The following is a 19,754-nucleotide window of genomic DNA, read 5'->3' on the forward strand; positions in this document are numbered from 1 at the left end:
ATCCTACCATCTAGACCCCCTCCTGGTCACGGCCCCGCCCACCCTTTCCAACTGAGGGAGGAAGTGGGACTGTTTGTCGGAGCAATGGGCTGTTGTTCTAGCTCCCTTGTTCTTCCGGGTCCTCAGTGACAGAGGCTGGGGCTCGGAGGTCAGGGACTCCCTCTCCACCTGCCGCCTGGCCTGGGCGACAGCGTCTGGCCGTGGAGAGCCGAGCTCGAAGGAAGCAGAGAACAATGGCTCAGGTAGTTCTACCTGCCACTACCCAGGGTCTTTCAGAAAGGACGTTCCATGTTAATGTTCGTTACAGCTCGGTTGAACATCTTACGGCTTCCAGGGAGACCACTGGTCTGATTTCTGAAATTCAGATTCTCTTTGCCTCTAGGTAACTCTTTTTTTTTTTTTTTTCTTACAGTCCACCATGTCGGCCAAGTGTGATGTATTGAGTCAAGATGAACTGCGGAAAAAGCTATACCAGACGTTTAAGGATCGGGGTATACTGGACACACTTAAGGTATCAGATTTAGTCACGACTGTGTTACTTTCAGAAGTGTAACCTTTAATAGCAGGTAGTTCCAGTTAAATTCGTCCAGAGCTTGGCTCTCTAAAATACTAAAATATAGATTGTATTGGTGAGTTACATTCTTAAAATGTTGAGTTTTAATCTGGCCGTGGAGGATTTGGGAGGAAGCAGATAATGATGGCTTAGGTTTAAAAAGAACATATAGTCAGGTATGAAACATATACTCAGGTATAAAAGAACATATAATAGGTTTATTGAACTGATATGAAGGTCGCACATAACATGTTTATAGTGAACTGGTCATAACACTAAGCTGATGTTACAGATCTTGTTTTCAATCTAGATTTGATCATGTGTCATATGTAATGAAAGCAAAAGGGGTCTATTGTGGGGAAAGGACAGGACTGGAGAGGGTAATGGGAAGGTGACTGATGTTTCCATATAGCATACATGTGTGAAAACATCAAAATGAAGCTTACTAATTTCTTTGCTAACTAAAAAACATACCCATTAACTTAGGTTTACATCTTTCAGAATTAATAGATGATATTAGAGTCTGGATGTTACTACATAGAAAATAATGAAGGTGTGTTGTCACATGCCTTTAATCCCAGCACTTAGGAAGCAGAGGCAGGCACATTTCTGTGAAGTCAGCCTGGGCCAGAAAACCAGTTCCAGGTCAGCCAAAATAAAATATCTTGGAATGTGAATATTTAAAATGAATAGCAAATGTTGTTAGTGCCCCTTAATTTTGGGTAACAGCAAGGGATGGAGTAGTTCAATGTGTTTCATTACAATATACGTTTCAGAAATACATTTTTACATATGGAATTGGGAAATAAAGGTGAGCCTGATTTTTCCCCCTACTCTTTGTGTGTGTGTGTGTTCCTGTGTTGCCCAGATGTCTACTTTACATATCTTTGTGAGCCATCCCCCTTGTGTTTTGAAACAGGGTTTCTCTCTCTCTCTCTCTCTCTCTCTCTCTCTCTCTCTCTCTCTCTTGTCCTTGATCTCTAGGTATTCCGGTTTTACCTTCTCAGTGCTGGGATTACAAGCACTCACTACCGTGCCTAGCTTTTTATGTTAAAGATTGAACTCAAGTTCTCTTGTTTGCCCAGAAAGTATTTTAGCAACTGAGCCATCTCCAGCTCTCACATTGCAAATGCTTGATCTTTTATGTCCAACTCATTAACCCATTAATGATACTAGATTCAACCACCTGGATTGTTTATACTTTGTTAATCTGTAATATTGAACAATTTTTGCATTCTGGACATGTCATACTCTAGATTATACTTCATAATCTTTCACATCTTAGTTTTATTTGGTATTGACCAATGGCTGTATTTATCTATACCCTTTTGTGTAAGCTACAGTGTGGCTGGCTATTGTTTTTTTAGCCCAACTGGATGAAAGGCAGGGCATATTTTTATTTTCTTGAATTTAGCTAATTTTTACTTTGTCAGTTCAATGACTGATATTGGGTGGGTTATAACTTTTAAATTTTATAAAATTTAGTGGCCTAATTTATATTTTATTATTTGAAAAGGATTTGTATTTATGGTCAACTGCAAGGTCATTTATTTATAGTTGCCTTTGTTTGCTTTGCGGTTTTTTTCATAATTTTAGTGTTTTTGGAGATAGCGTCTCATTATACTACCTCAAATTCATGGTGGTCCTTCTATCTCAACCTTCCTAGTGTCAGGATTACAGGCATCTTATACTACTTCCAGTTTAGGTATATATTAAATGAAACTTGTCAAATCATCTGTTTATTTTTGGTCTAGCTGAGACCATTTCTGCGATGTGTGTTAAGGGTAATAAATTTTTTTCTCATACTTTGAATCTCCTGCCTTGTGTGTAACAATTTTCCTGTGTGTGTGTGTGTGTGTGTGTGTATCATGACTTATTTCTATCTGCCTAAGTGTATGCAGATGTGTAGTGTGTGTGCTTACCCGAGCATGGAGGCCTGAACAGGCTGTCTGATCCCTCATTTTGCACCTAGCTGGCTTGTTACACAGGTACCAGAATCTAAATTCCAATCCTCATGATTATGTAACAGTTACTCTTAGTGACTTTCTTTTTTAAGACAGTCTTTGTAGCCCAGAATGACCTTGAATTATCTATAGACCCAAGGATGAGCTTAAACATCCTTGTTTATTTGAATCACCTGTTTATTATTTGGTGTTGGGATTAAACCTGGGGCCTTATGCATGAAAGGAAAATACTGTACCAACTGAGATCCATCAGCATCCCTCATGCTACGTTTGATTTTTATCTTAAGAACATTGTGTTGTTGTGCAGGTGCACTAATATGGTGTTGGGGCCAGATGTTGTCGTCAGGTGTCTTCCTCAGTTGCATTTCACCTTTTTTCTTGAGACAGGGTCTCTAATTGTACCTGGAATTCTCTAATTCAGGTAGACTGCCTGGCCAGTGAGCCCAAGGGATCTTCCTGCTTCACCTCCTGAGAACTGGGATTATAATTGTTCATCACCTCAGCAAGCTTTTTATGTGGTTTCTGGGGATCAAATTCAGGACTTTATGTTTATTTAGCAAAGTATTTTACTGACTAAGCTATCTCTTCAGCCTGCAAAATTTAATTTTGAATAGATTTCCCTTGTGCATTGCCTGCTGGGAAGCTCCAAGCCAGTTTTGTGACTCCTAGCAAGTACTTTTTGTTTTTTGTGGCTGTCAAGATGGCAATTCATTTATAATTGCCGTTTCAGTTTTTCTGGCTCTTATTTTCTATTCATCGTGCTTATAATACTAAATTTTTCTTTTAGGCAAGGTATCCTTAAATTATTCTATTAATTAAGCTGGCTCTGAGTATAGCTCTTCCTCAGTATATTACAGATGTAATTAAGCAACTTCTAATTTGATTGGTTAAGGGTGCTGCATTCTCCCTTTTATTTTTTCTTTTTCTTTCTTTACTATTTTAGGTTGTAAATTGTAGATGATGCTGAGCATGTGTGCTTTGTTCAGTATCAATGTCTTTTAAGTAGAGGATTTTAGGTACATAATAGGTTCTGCTCTGTCATGGCACTAATGTATACTATTATTGTTCAGGACTATCTTCTGAGCCAAACTCCCACCTTCAGGAGTTGAGCGGGGCCTGCTCACAAAAGATCATCACAGTTAGGCTTGCTGACAGTTGATATTCCTTCCTAAAAGTAGAGTAGGAAGGATCATCATGGGACCCTCACTTGAGTATCCAACCATTCCTCTCAAATAGTTGTTTGCACTTCTACTATAATTGCAAATGGCCCCATTCCTGGGGGGGGGGGTGAGTTGGGGTATATAGATTGGGGAAGCTTTGGGGGAGTTACCATGCTGGGTGCAGACCTTCCTTATTGTGGCTGCCTTAAGGACGTCTACACTCCAACCCATAATACCTCACCCATTGCTCTGTTAGCAAATCTAATAAACTCAGTGGCTCCCCAGAGGGAGCTTTGGTGCATCATTTGTCATTGGGAGGGGTAGATGTTCTTTTTGTCTCCTATGAAAGGGATTTTAGCTGCAATCATTCTACCATAGTTAAGGATAGCAGAAAGTTAAACCAAGGACTACTTTTGGTGCTGCCATGTATGAAATAAATGATTAGATTTTGTTTCCTGTGGAACCTCAATAATCTAGGTAACTTGCTGCTAAGTTCAGCACAATTGTATACCTCAAATTATATGCAGAAAACTACTTTAACATCTAATAATCTCAATGATTTAGGAGATTTTCTTAAAATTCAAATGGCTAATACAATCTTGTTACATGAAGAAAATTACCTACTCTGACCCTTCATTTCCTCATTTATCAGTGCTGAGAAATCTATGTTCCAGTGGCTTAACATGTGAATAAATATCCTATGTGGTAATGCATTTTTTTTCTAAAGTGTGTGTGTACATGCATGACTGTGCATATCCATATGTGGAAGTCAGGGGCAATTTTTTGAGAGTCTGTTCCTTTCCTCCACCTCAGGTACTCTGGTCATCTGGCTTGCATGAAAAGTGCCTTTATTCTTTGCGCTATCTTGTCAGCCCCAAAGTACATTCTTGATATGTGATATGAGACTTACTAGTTTCCCTCCTGTATGTTATTTCTCTATTAAGAACTAAGTTGTAACCTGAGTGTGGTGGCATGTGCCTTTAATCCCAGCACTTGGGAGGCAGAGGCAGGTGGATCTCTTGAGTTTGAGGCCAGAGTGATCAATCTATATATAGAGTGAGTTCTAGGACAGCCAGGGCTACACAGAGACACCCTGGTGGGAGACAGCTAAGGTTTATTTGCATCATATGCTAATGAACTGGATTGAGCAATACTGCTTTCATAGACTGCCACAATCCACAGTTGGAAGGAAATGGCAGAATTTTCCCTTTGACTTGATTTTATGATTACAAGCAGCTGAAATTTCTTTTAGAGAATTCAAGTTATGGTCTACAGACAATGGATGTGGGAGCTGGGAAAGAAAGCTTTTGGCCAAGTCCACTGAAGGGTAAGACAAATTATGAAGAAAGTGATTCCTACCTTCTGCCTATGGATCTAGAAGCATTTTGAAAATTAAAGAGTTCAATTAATCTAACAGATCTGGGTATATTTCTACTCTGGTGAAATGTATCTCCTTTTGTCTTTTTTTCTATTTCCACGCTAGACCCAACTCCGGAACCAGTTAATTCAGGAGTTGATGCATCCCGTGTTGAGTGGAGAAGTGAAGCCTGCATCTATTTCAGTGGAAGGGAGTGCCCTCCTAATAGGTGCTTCTAACTCACTGGTGGCAGATCACTTACAGAGATGTGGCTATGAATATTCACTTTCTGTTTTCTTTCCAGAAAGTGGTTTGGCGAAAGAAAAGGTAAGTCTGCTGGTTTTGAAATTTCTTTTGATAGTTTCTTCCTCTGATAATTGTGAAGTGCTACATGCCCTGATTGTCACTTGACTGGTTCTCTTCATTTCTTGTTCATCATTGAAGCCATCTTTGCATAAACATTGAATAACAAATGAGTACCAAATGTGACTGTTGTTAATGCTTTGGCATTTTCATCTTTTATAAAATAGTGATATGTGACATCACTAAATGTTTTGAAGCTAAAAGTGATGTTACATTCCATGTGGTTTAAATTAGACTGCTAACTGCCATTTCTGTAATGTTCACTGTGAAATTGGTACTGTGCTAGGTACACTGCAGGTAGCATACTTGTTTCAAATGATGATGCAGACTGTAGAAGGATGAAGAAGTGATTTCGATTTGCACACAGTGTTTAAGTAGCATTACAGGGGCTTTTGATTTCTAACATGTGTTCCTTTTAGATTGTTGCAGATATTTCTTTGCTTTGTAGTTTCATAAGAGAAGTGCAAAATACATAATTTAAAGAAATCTATAAAGATCCCAAATATAAAAGCACACATCATATGGTTTAGTCACTCTTCTAGTGATTTTAACTAGTTCTGGTCACCATTGAATATACTAGTCCCATTTTATTAATTACTTTAAAGTTATATTTAACAAACATCCTCAGTACTTGTATATTATCTAAAATAGAATTTTGTTTTTGAGTAGTTTTAGGTTTGGGATAGAATTGAGCATTGTTTTCATAAATTCTCCCTCCTTCCCCCATGCATGTGGTCCCACACCGTCAATATCTCACATCTAGGAATACATTGGCTGCAATCAATGATCCCAACTGGACCATTGTTAATCAAGTCTATCTTTTATATTAGCATTCATTCCTGGTGTTGTCTCTGTAGGTTTTTATTGTTGTTGTTGTTTGTAATTGTACAGAAGGTTTAAGAAATACGAACAGTGTTAGTATTCCTATGAAAGATTAAACTTTAAATATGCTGTACTTTGTTAACAACTATGTTCAATGTGTCAGGATAAGTAATTTACTTTTTAAGCTAAGCATGGTGGCACACATCTGTAATCTCAGTATTAGAGAAACAGAAGAGAATCCCATATTTTTATGCTAGCTTGGTGAGTCCCAATCCAACCAGATATCCATAATGACACCCTGTCTTAAAACAAGAATTCACTTGTAGCTCATCTTTTTTCTACTGATACATTTTATAATTTTGTTTGCTGTGTAGTAGTTATATAATTATAGTAATAATCAAACCAGTCCATATCATTAATAGTTTCTCATAACATAAATGCCAAATAGAACCTTTTCTTTAGAGGGAAACCATGTGTAAATACATTGTATTGGAGTACCAAATACATACTATAGTGGAAATACGTATATCAAGAATAGATGTACGATTAAAAATATTTCAGGGAAACAGTAGTCAGTAGTAGTTGTAAGAATAATAAAACCTGGAGTTTATTTACATTTTAAAATAACTATAAGGATCCTGAAATTCATTCATATATCCACTGATTCACCAGATAATTGAGTGTCATCTGTAAGGCATTAATCATTTCTTTTATTCCCATTAGTAATTAGAGGTTAATAACTTGGTTAAAGATTTTTTTTTTCTGGACAGGCAAGATGTATTAACAGATAAAGGCACTTGCTGCGAAGGTTTGATGGCCTGAGTTGGAGTCCCTGGACCCACATGAAGGAAGGATTTATTTCCTACAAATTGTCCTCTGATCTCCCCATGTACACCATATCATGTTCATGCCCTCCTAACACACACATTAAATGAATGTAATTTAAAAAGTAAAAAAAGTCTTTGATTTTTTTACCTCAACAATTTGTTAATATAAATACTTTATTTTTGAATCATTAGGTTAATTATAATATTTTAAATCTGAAATGAATCTTAATTTTATATTCAGTAACATCTTAATCGTTTAAACTTATTGGTACACAAATTTGGCTACTTAATATTTTTTTTTTCTCTTTAAGCTATTTACTATGCAAGATTTATTACAACTCATTCGAATCAACCCCTCTTCAAGTCTCTACAGATCACTGGTAAGATTGTTTTTATGATCTGTTGATTTGCTACTTATAAATGAGCAGTTAATAATGGTGAAATATTTTCTTTTAACAGATTTCAGGATTTGATAAAGAAAACCAAAAAGGTAGGAGCCTTCATCTTTGTGGAGAATAGCAAGATATTTATATGTGCTTTTCCTTACAAAACTGCGAAGCTTGGTGTTATTAGGGAAAAGAAAAGAAGATTTAATTAAAATAAAAACATTTGATTTTCTTTGATGACCATGGCTTTCTTTTAAATAAGCAGCCATCCACATGTTATTTTGATAAACATAGGTTATTTATACCACATTTCTCTCTTTTTAATAAAGCTTAGATGTTCAAGTAAGGACACTGCAAGCAGTAGTCAAGAACTTAACAATGAAAATGCTATTTACAGCATACCCACTGTTTAGAACATTGATGCAATAACTCAACTCCCCTCCCCTGAAAACATCTAGTAACATGAGCTGAGTATATTTGTATATTAGATATCCTCCTTCAATGTAATTTGTGAAGTGTTAAGTATATTAATAGTTTCTTTAAAATACCAATGTTTTTTTTATAAATTAAAATTTTATACAGTCTTGATAAATTACCTCAACACTGGCCTTGATAAGGCCTTTCATATAGGATATTGTTACTGTTGTTACCAGATCATATTTTAGACTTGGTACTGTGGCATGTTGCAGTGTATGAATTTTTGTCTTGCCATCCCTGGTGGAATGTTCATAAGCTTAGAACTTACTGAGCAACATTGGCATGTGTTCTTTCAACCAGCCATTAGTCTTTGATTTAATTGCTTTGTCTCTTAGAAGTGGTGATTGTAGCAGTTAAGAAAATTGGCTTATAAGATGTTCTAGGTTTCCTGCAACATAGACATAGATCATCACAATTGAATTTCATTATGTCACATTCTACGGTGAAACAGCTTCCAAAGGCTGGATCCATTTGTACAACAAAATAAGGTGTTGGGCAGTCTAAATACAAGTGAATTATTTAAAATAAAAGAATGACTGTCTTTTATTCCATCCTACTAAGTATATGAATAGACCCTACATTCTGAACTCCAAGGCAGTGTACTATTTAGTGTAACTCTTGTTTTGATGGAGATGCCTGTCTCTGCTATCTCATGTGGTAGCCATGTAGTGGTTCATGTGGTACTTGAAATGGGGTTATTGTGACTGAACAGTGAACTTGATTTTAGTTGATTTTGAATTCATTTATCCACACGGCTGCAAATCAGAAAGCACTGGCCTTAAATATACAAGTAATGCTTGTTACCAAAATTTTGAGATTTAGAGCTTGAAGCAGTATTTATGAATAATCCTGTTTACTATAGATATTTATATTATCCTTAAAAGATTATTGCCCATGTTTCCATAGTCTCCTTAAATGCTTCTGTGTCAAAAAAACATCTAACATCTGTTACGAGCTTAATCCAATAAAATTTCTGGAGTTGCAGTTGTGTTAAGTATCCAAGTACCAACATTTGGAGAGCTCTGCTAACCATTAACCTTTTGTTAATTTTGGCAAAAATCAGTACAAGGAGAACTACAATTCAAATTTAGGACATTAGGTGATCTCTGGATGGAATGTAGACTGTGGCCAAACTGTTACTATCATATTCTCACTTGAGCTTGCAGTGTGCTGCGTGAGCATCCTAACTTTGGAAATTAGTGGAGCCTAACAGCCAAAGGAATTGGACTGTACTGTAGGTGATAGTTACTTACATGGCAGGACTTAGTAATAATTATGAAATTATAGTTAAGCGTATAGGTAGTAGATAGTAAGAGCCCACTTTCTCACTGTTGCAATGGGAATTTGGGCCAGTGAGATGGGTTAGTACATAAAGGTGCATTCTGCCAAGCCTGACTACCTGAGTTCCATCCCAAGGATCCACGTGGTAGAAAGAGAGAACTGATTCCCATTATGATTGAGAACTTAAGTAGTTTTTGTTTGATTTTTAGATAGGGGAGATATGTGATTGTGAGGGGGAATTGTGAGGTTTCCATGTGTCTCTGCATATGTAAAGGAATCAACAGTTGTGGGAGTAGAATGTTAAAATCATTAGTATGAAGGAATAAAAGATAGATTTTAATTTGGCCAATGAAGCAGGAGTTTTTTCAACTGTTTAGACCATTTTTAAAGAAGATATTTAACTCCCTATTGATGGAGACTCAGTTGTTTGCTTTTTGCTATGAGAAGCAATAAGTATGCATCATGTATACTTTGTGTCCTTATTGAAAGGGCAGTGTAAACTCAAAGTAACTAAGTTAAAAAAAATCTGCATTTGGAATATATGAGGATACTGACAAATTGCTCTCCTAGATTTCCATGTTAGCACTTGACATTACCAGCAAATTGAATCTTAACAATGTTATATAGAAACTGTAGCCTCTCTTTTATGTTATTAATTTGCATTTATTTATGGGTTTCTATGTATTTGTTTAACATTTAAAAGGTGTTCATGTTTATTTTACATTTAAATTTTCTTCCTGTTAACTTTGTCTGTGTCTTTTCCTTTTATTGTTTTGTTTTACTGATTTGTAAAAGTTCTTTGCCATTGCAAGAATTCTCTGTATAGCAGACTCTTTCCCAATATATCATTTGTCTTTTGACTTTATAACATGTAAATTTATATATTTTTTGTTCTTATTGCAGTTCTTATATTTGTTTTAAGCTTTATGCTTGGAAAAAGCTTTCTTCAGTAATCAAATGATAATATTATAAACCAAGGCTTGTAAACAACAAATGAAATGGTTGAATGATGTTCTAAAACAAAACTATGTTGTGCTTTTAGGTTTTCTTATCAATTTCTTAAAGGAATTGGCAGAATATCATCAAGATAAAGAGAGCTGTGATATGGAAACTCAGACAAGCACCACATTTCCTAGCAAAGTGTCCCTAGGTAATTATAGCCTTTTTACTTCAATTCTGCTGGTATCTTATTATTTTTTGTTTTGCTTGATTATTTTTCAAATAGGGTCTCACTATGTAGCCATGGCTGCATTTGAACTCACTGTGTAGATGGAGCTGACCTCAAACTTTTGATTGTCTTTCCTCTGCCTCCTCTGAATGCTGTTATTTACAGATGCATACTATGTCACTTGGCCTTGTTTTGTTTTTGGAAGAAGAAAATTACCTTATTTATCATAGTATGTGATCCCCCCCAAATCTGGAAGAATGCTACCTGTATGTAGGTGACAAAGTAATTAATTTTTTTCCAGAATTGTGTTGCTGGAGGGACCAGAAATTGCTTTCCACTGTCATAATCTATCCTGAATACCAGTGCTACACTGGCCATCTATGTAGGGATCCCAAGACCAAGGTTTTGTTTTGTTTTTGTTTTTGTTTTTGTTTTGTTTTGTTTTACTTGTGGAGTTTAACCTCTCTTTAACTAGGAAACTCATCTCATGTTTTCTCTGAGTTTATTTTACAGCCATTAAATTAATATATGTTTTGGTCAGTGTTCTATTAACTTATAGAAAGATAAGGAATTCATCATTTATAAAACTGTCTTCTACAACTAGGCCCTTAATTATAGGTTTAATACCATTAGCAAAATATTATGTGTTCATTGCGAAGGAGAAGGAAAGCTTTCCAGGAATAAAAAGTGCAGATAATTTTGAAATTTTCTGGTGATAATTTTGAAATTTTCTGGTGGCTACATTTAAAAAGATGAAAAGAAACAGGTTAAATTCATTTTAATTATTTAACCACAAACATTACAATATTTCAGCATAAAAATATTAATGAGATAATTCACATACATTTTTATAGCAATTCTTGTAGATCTAGTATATCATTTTCACTTAGAGCACATTTCAATTCAGATTGGTCTCGTTTTAAATACTCAGTGACCACATGTGGCTAGAAAGTCCTGGGTCAGACTGTGTGGTTATGGCTTATTTGTGAAATAAGTAGCTGGAAAACATGCCCACAATTATGCCTGCCACAAACACTCAGTATTTCAATCTACTACTGCTATCCCTTTCTTCCTGTATGTGCTCTGGTGGTGGGTTTTTGTTTGTTTGTCTTAGCTTGTGGTGTGTACGGGATTCAGGGTTACCCTCTGCTTCATGGTTGGTTTGAGGGCCAAGGGCCTCCTAGAAAGAGATCTGCCATGAGAAAGTCAGCAGGCCTTGAGGTGAGCCTTGTTGTGCTATAGTTTTTTTAACCCTTTGGAGGTCACTCAAATTCTGTGGCCATTTGTTTATTATCTATAAAATGCAAGAGTTAAAGTACATAACTTTTATGCTTTTAAAATCCTTGTCTTGAACATGTATTAACTTTAATTCATGTCCAATTCAAGCCTTCTGTACTTAGCAACTGAGAAGGGATTGATTTGTACTTGTTGCCCTCGCCCATTTATGATCATTTCCAACATGCAGAGTAGTTGAAACAATGTTACAGTGAATATTTACCTACATAGATGCTACTATGAAATTTGTATTATCGTTGTTCATCACTTATCTATCAACTTATCTCGGTTTTTGAATATATTTTAAAGTAGATAACAGACTACTTCTCCTTTAATATAGTCTGCCTTGGACCTCTTGCATACCTTACTGAGTTGATTTTATATTTCCTAATTGGCTGTGTTATTTTTTTAATAGCCGAGAAGTTTCAGCTTATCGATGATCAGTTTGCAGATGCTCTTCCTCATCGTCCCAAGCTAGAATCTTTAGATACAAAGTTAAATGAATATAAGAAAGAAATACAGCACCAGCTTCAGGTAGAAATGTGTCAAAAGGTAAGCTGTAGTTCTTGCTGCTATTAATGAGAGCCATCCCACTTATCTTCTACTGTCTATGTGGGGGAAATCTAGAACATTTTATTAAAGAATGGAGTACTACACTGTTAAGCACATTGGCTCTTTTTTTTGTAATCTCCATTGATATCATTTGTTCACACTTTTTAAACTGAATCCAATAGAATAATGAATGAACTAAAAATGAAGATATATTTTAGAATATTATTATTAAATCAGTGAAGAGTAAATTTGTACTGTTTTTAAGTAACTTTTCAGTTTTTGTGCTCAATTCATAGCTGAAGTATTTTAGAGAAGCTGAAATAGCAAAAATTAAGATGGAAGAGAAAAGAAAGTATGAAAAGGAATTGGCTGAGTTTCGGAGTGAATTTGAAAGAACTTGTCAAGAAAAAAATGAAGCCCTCTTATCTCAGGAAAAGAACACTCTGGAAAGGATTAAAAAGCACCAAGAGGTAATATCTGGACATAATTTACTGGGTGGTTGTGTCCTACTGCTGTTAGTAGCTTCATTTAAGATCCAGAAAGGACAGCCGATAAGCAAGGCTCTAGAGGATAGCAGTTGGAATTGCTATCAAGAGTGCGGAGGGATGGCTGAACTGTGACAAGCTCATGTAGACTTTGCTCTGCAGTGGTGGAAAAGAAAGAACTGGGGTGAATGTCCACACTGGGATTAGGAGACAATTAGCAAACTGGCTCTATCTTGTCAGGCAAATTGGAGAGAGAGGCATTTAAGGAGAGGCTCTGAGGTAAATAGTTGCTATGGACCAGGGAGAGTTGCTTTTCTTTTCTTTATTAATTACACTTTATTCACTATGTATCCCCCCCCCCCGTGGTTCCCTCCCTCTTCCCGTCCCAATCCCTCCCTTCCTCCACCCTCTGCATGCATGCCCCTCCCCAAGTCCACGGATAGGGGAGGACTTCTTTTCGTTCCTTCTGATCCTAGTCAATTAGGTCTCATTAGGAGTGGCTGCATTGTCTTCTTCTGTGGCCTGGTAATGCTGCTTCCTCCTCAGGGGGAGGTAATTAAAGAGCAGACCAATCAGTTCATGTCAGAGACAGTCCCTGTTCCTATTACAATGGAACCCACTTGGATACTGAACTGCCATGGGCTACATCTGTGCAGGGTCTTAGGTTATCTCCATGCATAGTCCTTGGTTGGAATAGCAGTCTTAGGAAAGACCCCTGTGTTTAGCTTTTTAAAGCAGAGAGGATCTTAACATTGCAACACCCAGCTGAGGCAGTAGCCAGGAAATGGTAGAGCAAACCATGTGCTTGGACAAGAGGTTTCTGTTCTGGCTCCGGGGAGGATTGATAATTTATGAGCACCTTTCACCCCTTTCTGTGAGGGTGGAAAAGTAGAAGTCATTGAGGAACAGTGTTTTGCCAAGTTTAATTTGACTTGAGAAAGGCAGCCTCAAGAATTAAAGACTTTGGTGCTCTGCTAGGGGATGAAGAGAGCAAAGAGAACCAGTTAAGAAGGTGAGTGGCCCCATCCTGGAGAAAATGAAGTGATACATGGCAGTCTCAGAATGACTGAGGGTCTGAGAGGCTATGTTGCCCAGTCACATTTCAGGCAGAGCTGTCCTTCAGAAAAACTGTTTGTTTGCTAAGAGCCTGGCTTCAGTCAAACAGGACTTGTAGCATTGTTTTCAGTGTGCATCCAGAGCATTTGTAAGAAAATGTTCAAAATAAGAGTGCGTCCCCCTAGAGTTCACCCTGCTCAGGTGAATAAGATCTGTTATCCTGTTATACAACATTATATAGGACCCCTCTGTGTATCTAGGGTATCTGAGAAATAGACTAATCTTTGAAAATAAGCATAAGTGTTTAAGAGACTGGGTTATATTTAGACTAACAACTTTATTTTCACTATAGTTAATTGACTAGATCCCCATTTAGTTACTATTATATGAAAGTGTGGAAGATTATCATCCTCATTGGCAACACCATGTCTTTGGATACTTGTCCACATCTCTCCCTGATAAGGCTGTGCTGTTCTTCAAAGACCCAGCTTGATATTGTAATGTTATGGGACAAATTAAATAAAGACGATTAGGCATACAACAGATCTATATGAAAGAGATTTTTTAAGCAGATATAAAGAGAGGGAGAGAAGGGGGAGCAGGACATGATGGGGGGAAAGAGAGAGAAGGGAAAGAGGGGCGCCTTGATAGAGAAAGGGGAAATGGCCAAGAGGCCAGGAACAAGAGGGACCAAGAGAGAAAGGACCAAGAGAGGGAACACATGTTGGGTTGTCCCTTTCAGGGGCAAGGTAACCACGCCTTCCAGGTGTGGTCACCTGGCTGGTGACACATGATGACATTGTAAGTTGTTAGGCAACCCAGAAGCAGGTTTGGTTCCAAAATCCTAATATTCCTCCCTTTTTCTATAATTAAAAAATGAGGAACTTGGGCTGCTTCTCATGTAAGGTAAGTTAAACTATAGGAATTTAGGTTCATTGGAAGCGGCTCTTGGTTGTCATGGAGGGGGTAAAGAGAGAAGAAATAGCAACAAAATGGTCAGATTACATGGTAAAGAGGAGGAAGGGAAGCCTCTGCCCTGGAAAATTTAGGGTAGAGGGTTGCCAGTAGAGAGTTGCCAGCCATGCAAGGCAGCAGGTAGGGACTGAGGAATGCTGGGAGAACCTGGAGCTGCTTGTCCTTGTCCTAAAGCACACCAGATATCACTTCAGTAACTTCTTCCTTAACTCACTGAGTGACTCATCCAGGTGTTTTTCGTACATGTGGTCTTCGTATATTTCAGTTAAGAAATCATTACACCTTTGTGTGATTGTTTTTCTCTCCCTTACCCAAATTGTGAGATTGTTAAAGATGAAGAACTTTTCTGTTCCTGATTTTTTTGTTCAGTGATGGGATGGCCCATTCCCTCAGGAGTTCACCTGTACCTGCTAACTGGCTTTGAGTCAGAATGACCCATAAACTGAAACATTTAGGTACCATCGTCAATAACCATGGAGACTCTTTTGAAACTTCATTACTGAATATGCATGTTTAAAGTTTTTCTTGCTGAAATTACAAATTTTTCAGTGAGGGAATAATGAGTGATGCTAAAGAGCTAGACTAGGGATATTATGAATCCATATTTCTAACAATGGTAATGTAGTTTATCATTCATTAAAGGACAAATTTTTTTGTGTGTGCAAGGAAGTACTTTTTGTGAAACTACAATATAATCTAAAAAAATATCTTCATTGAAATCTCCAGTGAGGAATTGTTACTCTAAATATCTGTAACTTTCATTGTGTTCTAGAATTTCTGAAGCAATGCCTGAGTTCGTTTTTTGATGTTTTTATTTATTTTTTTATTTATTACAATTTATTTACTTTGTATCCCAGCTGTAGCCTCCTCCCTCTTCCCCTCCCAACCTCACCCTACTTTCCTTTTCTTCTCCCATGCTCCTCCCCCTGTCCGTTGATAGGGGAGTTCCTACTCCTCTTCCATCTGACCCTAGCCTATCAGGTCTCATCAGGACTGGTGGCATTGTCTTTCTCTGTGGCCTGGTAAGGCTGGCTGTCCCCCTTGGGGAGGTGATCAAAGTGACAGCTACTGAGTTCATGTCAGAGATGGTCCCTGTTCCCCTTACTAGGAAACCCACTTGGAAACTGAGCTGCCATAGGCTACATCTGAGCGTTGTGTGTGGGGGAGTCCTAGGTTATCTCCATGCATGGTTCTTGGTTTTATTCAACTTTACTTTCTTGCTAAAAGTAAATGCTTTCCTATGCAGATTGAAACAAAAGAAATTTATGCTCAAAGACAGCTTCTACTAAATGATATAGATTTGTTCAGACGTAGAGAAGCAGAGCTGAAGGAACGAATTGAAGCTTTTGAGTTGTAAGTAATATATGTTCTTTTTTTGGATTATGTCTAAATTTTCTAGCCTTTTCTTAAAATATTTTGTGTGTGTGATATCTACAAGGATATATGCAGATACACTCACCCATGCGTGCCTGTGAAGTTCAGAGGTCAGTGTGACTTCCTTTATCACTCAAAACTATTTTTTCAGGGTCTTTTATTGGTTGGACTGAAGGCCAGTGATTGACTAGACTGGTTGGGCAGCAAGCTTTAGGCATCCATGTGTCTCTGTCATCTACTACTGGCTTTTATATGGGTGTTGGAGATCTAAACTCAGGTCCTCATGTCTTCAAGGCAAGCACTTGATTTACTGAGCCATCTCCCCAGCCAAGTAAAAGCTTAGTGTGGTAGTGCATGTCTGTAATCCCAGCACTTTGGAAGGGTGAGACAGGTTGATTTTCATGAGTTTGAGATCATCTCAAGCTACATGGTAAGTTCTAGGCCAATCTGGATATTTGAATCATCTGTTTAGGCCTGCTACATTTTAGTACATCTGCTCTGTACTAAAAAAAAAAAAAAAAATAGGAAGTAGAGTAGTCCAAGTTGATGTGTCATGGATAATTTCTCATGGTGTTAATACCCTGCCTAAAAACAAAATAAAACTGCCAGGTAGAGTTCCTGGCTGTGGAGGTGATATCAGCTGGCTGGACAACTTGGAGGTACTCCTGATGCTTCAAATAGATCTTGTATTTTGCAGCTATATCAGTTATCAAACCTGATAGTTTTCATATATGTAGCTGAACTCAAGGCATCTTGGCCAGTTCCATTTACCTACTTTGTACTCCAGTAAGGAAATCTGTTCTAACTTGTCTTGTATGGAATCATATTTTGTGATAGGGGGACGGGGGATGTGCTACTTAATGTTTTCTAAGTCCTCAGGATGCTTCATCTGTCAAGTTCTTACCTGGAGCTGATAGCAAGCTCACCATCTTTAGTGTGTGTATATAACATTTTTCCCCCAATTAGAAACTGCTCTTAGCACTTATAGGCATTCTAGAAGTCTTAACACATTAAAGAAATTGTCACCATGTTCATTGCCATTGCTTTCTCCCTTCTGTAGGCTCAGTTCATTTGTTTCATTTGATTTCTTCTCTACTGAACTTTTTACTTCCACTTATGCTCTTCTCTCCTAAGCATTCAGGTAAATTAAGTGTACTTTGCTGCTCCATGCCTTTACAGGTTAGCCAGCAGAAGGTGCTAGTTTGCTGGTGTCGACACCTGGAGCTTTTACTTGGATCAGTGAGCTTTGGGTAGTGCTTCTGAGAATGGAATTCTTTCTCCAGTACCTGGGAAGTGGAGAACTGCTAGTAGTACTCATTTAGTCTCACTAGGAAGACCTTACTGGGTAAATGTATAGCAAGCATATGACCCCTCCATCCCTCACTCCTTAATTCATTCCTTCATCCCCTTTTATCAATATTTAATCAATAGATTATTAAATGTTGAAAGCATGTCTTCAACCTTTAGTATCTATAGGCTAGTGAATTAGATCCAACAGTTGTAAACAGTATTATAGAAAAAAAAGGTATGTGTGTAGGTAACTTTTGTTTGTGTGTTTGTAACATCATTCTCCTCTAAATTGATTATGGCTACTTGGCCATCTAGAACAAGGTTGGCTTTTGTTGTTGTTTTTGTTTTGCATTTTTAGATATGGTTTCATTTTATTTTTAACTCTGGCTGACCTGAAACTCACTGTGTAGATCAGGCTGGCTTTGAGCTTGCGATGATCTTTCTGCTTCTGCCTGTCGAGTATTGGAATCATAGGCGTGGGCCAGTGCTTATGATATAACCAGTTTGATGTGTGTGTTTAATTTTAAAATTAATCTATTTATTAGTGTGTGGCTGGGTGCATGCATGCCATGGAGGTTAGAGTACTGCTTGTGAGAGTTAGTTCTCTCCTTCTACCATGTAGTTGTGGATCCTAAAGATCAAACTCAGGCTTGGCAGCAAGTGCCAAAACTGCCCTCCTAGACAGTTTCTTAATGTTAATTATATCCTATAAGAAACTACTTTGGTGTGGACTTATTTCCACTTCTATAAACCAGATACCCCTGTCCCACTGTCCCCTCCCTAGTTTGATGTACTGTAACTAGGTCAGTTCATAAAATATGGGGAGACTTTCTCTTTTGTTTCCTCTTAGTACAGTCACATAAATTTCAGTCTGCTTTCCTACAAACATTTTCTTCAAACTTGATACATCAGAGATTGTACTTTGCTTTATTTTATTATGTATGTATGTGTTTATTTATTTGTTTGTTTGTGAATTTCAGGACTCAGAAGATCCAAGAAGAAAAATATAAAAGTGAGACTGAGGCACTTCACAGATGGGAACAGAATCTAAAGAATATTGAAGAGAACTATGATCAGAAACTCAAAACAGAACTTCTAAAGTAATTGGTGGTTTTTAAAGAATAATATGTTCGAATTAAGTTGCTTAAAAGTGATGAAGGCTAATATTTACATGGCAAAGTTCTTTATTTGAACAAAACTATTTTCTATGATAAATCAAACCTTTTTGATCAATACTTTAGTTAAGATAGTTTTTAAAGCATATGATTACATCAGCTGCTCTCATTCATAGCTCCTGTGTCTGTGAGGGCTTGTGCTTTACTTTTTAACCTTACATATGTAAGTATTGTTAGATTGTATTAATTACTCCCTTTAACTGTAGGGCACCACATGACTTGCTTAGCTTGTATAGCTGATCAGCTGTAAAACTGGAATTCTATTCATTTTAGTCTTCTTTCTCATGCTGCCACTTAAATGAATGTCAGAAACAATTTACAAATTAATATTTTTTCAATTAAACTTTTATTTTTTTATATTAATTACAGTTTATTTACTTTGTATCTCAGCTGTAGCCCCCTCTCTCATTCCCTCCCAGTCTTACCTTCCATCCCTCATCTCCTCCCATGCCTCTCTCCAAGTCCACTGATTGGGAGGTCTTCCTCCCCTTCCATCTGACCCTAGCTTATCAGGTCTCATCAGGACTGACTGCAGTGTCCGCCTCTGTGGCCTAGCAAGGCTGCTCCTCCCTCGGGGGAGGAGGGAGGAGGTCAAAGAGATAGCCACTGAGTTCATAACAATTTGCAAATTATTTCACGTAGAATTTGATCAGCTTTGTCCTCTCAAGACCCTTTAAGGCCAGAATCATAAGAAAGGAACTAAAGTCAACAAAATGGAGCAAAAGGTGGTGTAGGAAAATGAAAATGAAAATTTTCCTTCCTTCCTGCTTCTTGATTTGTAGCCCGGATTGAGAAAATATAAGAGCTGTGGTTACTTTGGCCCACCCTCCTTCCTTCCTGCTTCTTGCTATGTAGCCCAGATTGACCCCAAAATTCTTGATTCTCCTGCTCCAGGCTCCCAAGTTCAGTGATAGCAGATGTGTGCCATCATGTGCAGGTACTTTAGCTTTTCTAGTCTGAATTTTATATGCCAGTGAATAGAATCCCAGAGCAAGGATACTTCTTTGGTAACTTTTCTCAGTGGCAGTTGTATATGCCCCACCTAATAACCTTTAGTATTTGCCTTTGTTTCAGCAAAGGTACAGGTAGAGGATGTTCATTATAGGGAGAGGTTTTCTTTATTTCTGCCTATCTCTGACTAGTGATAACTGAAGAAAATAAGTAAAACTCCATGGAAAAATCCTTTTTGCTATTGCTGATATGGATATAATACC

At 37.4% G+C, this 19,754-nt stretch overlaps 1 protein-coding gene across 5 annotated transcripts in view; it reads left to right on the top strand.

Annotated features, from left to right (window-relative positions):
* Ofd1 (OFD1 centriole and centriolar satellite protein) overlaps positions 1-19,754 on the top strand; it is a 40,011-nt gene that overhangs the window by 183 nt on the left and 20,074 nt on the right. For 2 of the 5 annotated variants that reach the window (XM_021655615.2, XM_021655614.2), the window contains exons 2-10: positions 413-511; positions 5,161-5,361; positions 7,358-7,426; positions 7,506-7,536; positions 10,233-10,340; positions 12,049-12,185; positions 12,482-12,655; positions 15,948-16,054; positions 18,346-18,465. In XM_021655615.2, the coding sequence (XP_021511290.2) occupies positions 419-511; positions 5,161-5,361; positions 7,358-7,426; positions 7,506-7,536; positions 10,233-10,340; positions 12,049-12,185; positions 12,482-12,655; positions 15,948-16,054; positions 18,346-18,465 (1,040 nt within the window). In that variant the 5' untranslated portion in view covers positions 413-418. Of the gene's footprint in view, positions 1-28; positions 243-412; positions 512-4,929; positions 5,005-5,160; positions 5,362-7,357; positions 7,427-7,505; positions 7,537-10,232; positions 10,341-12,048; positions 12,186-12,481; positions 12,656-15,947; positions 16,055-18,345; positions 18,466-19,754 lie in introns of those variants that run through there. The other 3 variants (XM_060374269.1, XM_021655617.2, XM_021655620.2) reach the window with 3 other exon arrangements.

The sequence above is a fragment of the Meriones unguiculatus genome, chromosome X, assembly GCF_030254825.1.
Source record: "Meriones unguiculatus strain TT.TT164.6M chromosome X, Bangor_MerUng_6.1, whole genome shotgun sequence".
NCBI lineage: Eukaryota > Metazoa > Chordata > Mammalia > Rodentia > Muridae > Meriones > Meriones unguiculatus.